At 35.3% G+C, this 7,701-nt stretch overlaps 1 protein-coding gene across 3 annotated transcripts in view; it reads right to left on the reverse strand.

Moving 5' to 3' along the window:
* Positions 1–7,701, reverse strand: part of LOC108363660 (tachykinin-like peptides receptor 99D) — a 37,085-nt gene that overhangs the window by 3,745 nt on the left and 25,639 nt on the right. For 2 of the 3 annotated variants that reach the window (XM_017617088.1, XM_017617090.1), the window contains exons 7-8: positions 2,721–2,860; positions 2,394–2,462 (exon numbers count right to left, since the gene is read on the reverse strand). In XM_017617088.1, the coding sequence (XP_017472577.1) occupies positions 2,394–2,462; positions 2,721–2,860 (209 nt within the window). The remainder of the gene's footprint in view (positions 1–2,393; positions 2,463–2,720; positions 2,861–7,701) is intronic. The other variant, XM_017617089.1, reaches the window with a different exon arrangement.

Below are 7,701 nucleotides of genomic sequence, written 5' to 3' on the forward strand. Positions count from 1 at the left end.
ATTATTCACTCAAAATTGATATTTACAATAATTTTCAGACAAAAAATAAGATTATTATAAATTTTTGGAAAATGGGCGCAGCCACGCCCACTTATGGTTACATGTGTATATCTTGGTAACCGCTGCACCAATTTCTTCCAAACTTGGCACAGTTGTTGGTCTTGGTACAGCATAATAAATGGCCAAAACTTTTTAAAATCGGACAATAACCACGCCCACATCCCATATAACGGTAATTTAGAGAAATACAAAATCTTCGATAAATCAGTAAATATTAAAGCTAATTTATTCAAAATTGACGCAATTGAACAATTCTTTACCAAGAAATACGCTTATGGTAAAATTTTGGAAAATGGGCGTGGCACCGCCCACTTATGATCACATATATGTACATATATCGGTAACCGTTCCACCAATTTGTACCAAACTCGGTGTTTTTATTGTACTTGCCACACAGAAGCAAAACGTTGAAAATTATTGAAATCGGACTAAAATTACGGCCGCTTTTCATATAACGGTAAATTTCAGAAATGCTTGAAACTTCAACATTTCGAAATTTAAGGACGCTAATTTACTCAAAATTGATACACCCCGGCTTACCATGTAGCGGTAGCTTTCGGAAAGGTGAAAAACGTATATTTAATACTTGCGCCGGGTATTTAATGTTCGGCTCCGCCCGAACTTAGACTTTCTTACTTGTTAAGTAATAATTTCATTGTAAATAAATTAATGTTAATAGTAACGGTCCTGCGATGGTTTTCACCATAAAAAAACTAATTAACAATTTGGGTAGGTATAAGGTACTTGGTCAGGAAAAAAAAAAATGAAAAATTCCATCCCCTAAATTTGCCGACAAAATTACTTTTTCATTTTTCTTAGTGTTACTAGCGTTAACTTCGAAATTCCATAAGCCTTTGAGATTTACTTAGTCTCTTTAGGGGTAATTTTAAATAATAAATAGGTACTGTTTGTTTTGTAAATAAAAATTTTATTCTGGGTTGCCTCATTTTTGGCTTTACATGAAAATTGTTAAAAATAAATCTCGATGTGATAAAAAAACATTATTCAACATACCTTGATACTTAAAAAAGTAACACAATTATGGAAATAAAATTAAATTTCGCAGCCCCGTATAATCGGTTAGACTTCTAGCTGAGCGGATCGGGTTGAATACGAGCTCTCTCTCTAATATCTCAGTTTAAAGCAGTCTTAAAAGAGAATGTAAGAGGGCCACTTAAATCCCCTGATAAAGGTACTTAGAGGCATCATCGATGTGCAAAGTCAGAAGCGCTAACCACTGAGCCCGTAAACTCTTGTTGCTAATTCATTTCCTTTTTCAACCTACTGCTATCAAGTGCAGCTGATTTGTCGCTACTTAGACTTGACAGCGTGGTTGGTATTTTTATATTACATATAGATAAGGTCTTATACAAAAAATATAAGTGATAGTTACTCCGGTTATCATATTCTTTATGAAACTCAAAAAAGAAAAGCAAAAGGGTTAAGAGGCCTACAAAATAAGCTCCACACTTTTCAGTAATGCATACATTATTTACTACTAGATAAAAGAAAAATCAGCTTCCGGCAGTCGCCTATTACCTTTTCCGCTCTAAAACTTCATGCAATCTATATAAAGTTTAACCAGCACCATTACCAAACTATTTGACAACAATCAGTTTTTAGGTGCTTTCGACGATGCTAATTACAAATTCATAATCTGATGAATAAAAAATGGTGAACAAAAATGCATATACATAGTCTCTTTTGGAATTTTGATTTTTCTAAATACCTATCACATGGTCCGGGAAGTTTCTTTATACATTGATCAGCTTGATTGGGCTAACCTTTTGTGAGATATTGACTTTTTTCCGATTGCCTTTGATTTGGAACCACTGTGCGCCATACGTACGTGCCTATTTATATGACCATAGTCGGTATACAGGCCCCTAATCTGCGGAGCCAAAATTAAGTTCAAGTGGTTCGGCTTTTTTTGCGTCATTTTAATAATAGAGACATTTTCTACAATTTTTTTTGAACAAAAAATAAAACTCTATAAAAAATTATCAAACACTTGTATCACATACAATATTTTCAGTTTCCTAGTTAGAAAATCACGTGCACAAAGGTCAAGCTCGTGTTCTATTCGGGAGGCTGTCAATTTCAATCAGGTAAATTTGCCGATTGGTGCAATTTTATTGGCTAAAATTTGAACGAAGACAAATTGAGAACGCAATAAAACAGTTCCTGAAGTCATTTCTATAACCGTTATTTTAAACAGAAGCATGTAAAAAAAAACTTCGAGCTGACAATGAAAATACACCCTAAAGACAACTTTAAAGTGGCAGCAGTACCCATTTCGAAATAAAATCATCTAAAAAACTCAGTGCTCTTACCATAATGTGAAGCTGCGCGACGATTTTTCGGCGAACTCGGGCATGTGTACAAAAATGAGCGCTGCGTATCTGTAAGAGACAGATAAAACTATGAATTGACTGGGAAATGAACAGCTGGGTGGTGAGAGCACACACATCACGAATAAAAAAATAAAAAACGAAAAGAAGGTTGACAAAATTATTAGGTAAATGGTGTGAAATGAAGAATGCACGAGAAGAGGAAGAGCAGAGTTGGTATGTATTTGGTTATGCAATTAAATAATTGAAAAATTTCCATTCTTAGCTACATTAAACATGCGCGAGGTCTGCTGATAACATTTTACTCACCATTTCGCTTGATGCGATTATGATCCGGCGAACCGGAACACGAGTATCTTGAAGTCATATTATCACGCCGATTCAGGGTTTCAGCGCCGATATGCACGAAGGGACACCAGCGAAAGAACAATTTGAAGCCATAACGAAATCTGTAAATGTTTGGTAGAAAGAAAGAAAATTTTGAAAATTTGCAAGGATACATACATACATATGTATGTACATAAATATATATAAGCCGTTTATTTTGATAGTGGCATAAGTCACTACATACTTCTTGTGTTTCAATGACCGGTTACGTGTAACCGAATGCATCAGCAAATATTGCTATCGTCATAAACTAATGACGAAACCTTTCGCCTTTGGTTGGTGAAGTTGAAAGAGTAACCGAAGCCTCCAGGAAAAAGTAACCGGTCATTTAGGCACAAAGCATGTGAAGTGACTTATGCCACTTTTAAAATAAATGGCTTACATGTACATAAATGCGAGCATGTAAAAAGCGGAAGCTGAAATTTACAATTGGAAAATTTTTAAAGTGGAATGCAGATGTGTGAACCACAGTTAAGAATTGTGACTGCATCGATGTGTTCTTTGTATTTTCATTGGCTGTGCAATCGTCATCGTTAAACTGCTGCAGTCATCACAAGCAAATACATACTTGAGCAGCAGTAGCAGCAGCTACAGGCACTTATGTATATGCACCGCAATTGCCACAGCGCAGCAGCTTGCAACTGCAGGTGACGGCAAGAAATTAATTCAAGTTGCTGCCTCGCGGTTGTTATTCGCTACAGCGGAAGTGCGGATTTTCTCACTAAATACGACGACGGAGAAATAATCGTTGCACTCGCTGCCTTTGATTGCTTCGATGGGGTGGTGCGGGAAATGAAATATGTACGCAATTGAGTGCTTCTGAGTCGGATTGACACTGCGCTTGTTGAGGTGTCTTTGAGCGCGTACTAACATACATATCACACTAGCAGTCTCTCGTTTATAAGGCTCAGCAGCCAGTCAACGTTGTGGTTGTGGCAAATTGCTTTAAATAAATTCCACAAACGTAATGTTTGTGGCTGTAAATAAATGTCATTATGACACGCAAAGCACTGACGCTGCAGGCCACACGCACAAGTGCTGCTTGAATTTGGCGCTCCCCAATCCCTTACATAACTACCGAAAATTTCAGGAATTTTTATTTTAAATAGATTTTAGTAAGCGCAAACGCTCGCGGTGGCATTTTCCTGTGCGATTAAAAGCATTTTGTTCTATTTTAGAGGAAAGTTGATTTATTAGTGGAGTAGTGCTGAGTAAGTGGGCGAACGTGATGGATTAAATAATTCAGGGTAGCAATAAAGCTGGAAAACATACAGAAGTGCATAAGTATATGTATGTACGAATTGTAGCAAATATTTTTGAATACCTACCCTGACGGAAGCAACTGAAGTTTTTAATAAACTAATTAAAATCCTACTTTAAAACAATTTTAAAGAGTAAATGTTTCGAATTTTGATACGCTTTTTTTATTCAACGAAACAATTTATGTCTTAAAAGTACATATGAAAAAGCATATGTGAAGTGCAAGCATGTTCAAAAAAAAACGTACTGACTTTGAAGTTGTTTAAACCAAATTCATTTTAAGGTAGTTTAAATTAAATGCAGAGTCGAACAGTCGACTTGCTGCTTGCAGACAATTCAAACTGATCATTTGAAAGCACAGTTACATGTCTGGCTGTAGCTGCGCGTGCAAAAATGTTTGCTACAATTGGTCGCAGCCAAGAATGTCCATGTTCAAATCTCATTTAATTTTAAATTTTTAATTTCGGATTTTCTTAGTTTTGAAAAAGCATCTGTGAAGTGCAAAACGAAAGCATACTCAAACGGAACATACTGACTTTGAAGTTGTTTAAGCCAAATTCATTTTAAGGTTATTAAAACTACATGCAGGAAAAGGCAATTGACTGCCTTCTAGGATATCGCCATGTTAAATAAATGAGTTGGTTGCAGGTATAATAGTGAGAATTTCAATTAGTTATCATTGAAAATAAAGTAGTTTATAAATTACTTTGAAATTAATTAAATTTCCTGCAGGGTATGTACCGTAACGAAGCAATGTACCTATATGTGTGTGCATGTGAATGCACAGTGGGTGTGGCTTAAATTAATTTTGAAACTGATTTAATCTAAAGTTTGCCATATAAACTTTGATTACCTGAGTTCGGGCTGTTACTTATTAAGCATAGTTGGTATGCGACGAGAAGTGTGCATGCTTTTATTGTGAAATTCTATTGCTTCTGCTTTTCGGTATTCAACTTTTTCATTAAATATGTTTTAAACTAGAAATAACCTCGTATAATTAATACGTAGAATGTATAGTAAATTAGCAGTTGCTACAATAGATGACCATTAGGGTGGTTCTTAAGTTTAGTGTGTAATTTTTACATCAGATTTCCTAAACCTCAATCCCTACGTCGATGTTAATATAGTCGAAGATATCACATATAAATTTTGGTCCCGATTGAAGTCGGTTAAGGAGCGCCACACTGGGTTCAAAGTTCAGATTACCCGACTTCAAGCGGGACTAAAATCTATATGTGATTTCCTCGACTTTAGTAGTATCGATTTTTGGCATTAAATGAAAAAACATATTTGTAATTCTTTGAATCGCTAGAGACATCTGGCATTTGACCCCTGCGCGATACGCCATTATCGACTCCAATCGGGACAAAAATTTATATGTGATATCATCGATTATGGTAGTATCGATTTTGGGTATTAGATACAAAAAATTAATTTTACTTTTTTGAGTCTCCATAGAGGAATCTGTGCGACACGCCTTAACCGTCTCCAATGGGGAGCAAAATTTATATGTGATATCTATGACATTGGTGTTACCGATTGAAGGGGTGAGACTGGAAAAATCGTTCATTTGATTTTTAAGGACCATCCTAATGGCCATACGTTTTTACCTTACATATAAATTAAATTTTTGCAGAAAGGAAAAGGAAGCTACAAAATTCAATCTATGTATATGAAATAACCTAAGGAATCTCAGTCCTACAATTCTTTCCAAAAATAAAATATGAAATATGAAAGTGTAGATATTATGTAATAACAAAGCAGATGGTAGGTGCAAGATACGCATTTGTGGTTAATCAACTTTCTGAAAAATTGTAGTTTATTTTACTTGTTTAAAAATAGCACGCAGCTGTAAAGTTGTGATTCGGAATTGTCTAAAATTGTAAACAATTTTCAACCTAACTTGGAAGCTATGTAGGTAATATGTGGTCAAGTGATCCCGAAAGCGAAAACGAAAAAGCTCCTGCTGTGTGTCGCTATAGGAAGAGAATTAAGACCTTAACCAGTCACCGACATGACGCACTTTCGTACAAGGACCACGTCACCGTCATGTGGTGGTGAGTTTTGGTTAACACGAGGACACCATAAGATGGATCGTGTCACTTAACACGGTCTACGATTTTACCTCGATGGCTGGTTGAGTTCTCATTTGCGCATTCTTAAAAGGGAGAATTCGTGGAAAGATGCCGACTCTCTCGGTAGCAAAGTGAAACTCTTTTCCACGATATAGGCGCATCATTAAAGTAAATAAACAAAGACTATTTGCCAAATGTGGAAATTCTCTTCACTTCTTAAATTTGCCCATATTTCTTCTAAATTGTCCGTAAACATGAGCTAGGCAAGTTATATGGATAATTTTGGAATAAAGCACGGCTAACGAAGATTCTAGATATATGGCGATGCATCTGTTACAAAAAGTATCTAAAACTTTTTTGCACTGAACTCCATCTGGCAATAGAAGATGCCGTGAATCATCATTTCTGTCAATAGAAAACTACGTCCTTTTTCTACAAAAGGCCCAATAATAACATTGACGACATGATGGCCAGCTTTGTCAGTCGTTACATCAATCGAGAGAAAAATAGGATTTTCCCAATTCCACGTCTGATTTCTGGATCATCTATGTATAATTTTATAAGCCTAATAATAATAAATAATAATAATAAATATTAAAATAATAATAAAATATTAAATAATAATAATAATGAATATTTTTTTGTTAAGCAGCTAGTTACCAATAAGCAAATTTATAGATTCAATAAATATATATTAATTTTTAGAAAACTTACGCATTCCCTTTTCGAAGTAGATTTTTTTTTTTTTAAAGATCATAAATGCTCTTCAGTCATACCATTTCGTATTTCGCTATATAAAAAAAAAGCTGTAATTTTTAACTATAAATTTTCCTGTGCACATCAATTGAATCGATGAGTTCGACACCCGTAGAAGTACAAAATCAGTTTTTCGTTGTTGAGCTCAAAAATAGTACAATTCACGGAATTGCATTGGTTTGCTCTCATTTCAACTTACTAGATACTTCGGCGTTAACGTAGCACAGCTGAGTGCTTCCGCTATGTGTGGAAAAAAGCCGTGCATGACTTATACTGTTTTTGAACTCAACAACGAAAAACTGATTTTGGATATGTACGGGTAGGTAGCTTTAAAGGTAGGTTACATTAGAGGCTACTGATTAAACTGCATTTTACTCACAGGACAATTGTATTGTATGTTTTGAGTTTGCAAGATATTAGCTCTGAGTACTTCTCGTTTTTGTACCGTCTACCAGGCTGAATTTTCAGCAATGGCGGAACATGGAAAGATTTGCGAACTTTCATTTTTAATATGACATTCTTTCCGCTCTGATATCTAAGCATTTAATTTTGTCGGATTTATGCGTTAAAGTGACCAAAATGTACATGCGGAATGTGTGTGTGTGAGAATGAACTTTTCGAAGAAATTACTCAAGCCAAAATGCATAAGCGCATAAATAAATGGTTAAATCACTCCTTTTCAAATTTTCTGCGCTGTGCGAGAGCTGCTTTATCTGCTGCCACAAAACCGCACACATCGACTTATTAACTGGACAATGGACTCTTTGTTTACTGTGAGTAAAATCTGCACTGACCAAATTTGGAAAAAAAAA

This window comes from Rhagoletis zephyria, unplaced genomic scaffold, assembly GCF_001687245.7.
Source record: "Rhagoletis zephyria isolate East Lansing unplaced genomic scaffold, Rhagoletis_zephyria_1.1 Rzeph_scaffold_01331, whole genome shotgun sequence".
NCBI classification, from domain to species: domain Eukaryota; kingdom Metazoa; phylum Arthropoda; class Insecta; order Diptera; family Tephritidae; genus Rhagoletis; species Rhagoletis zephyria.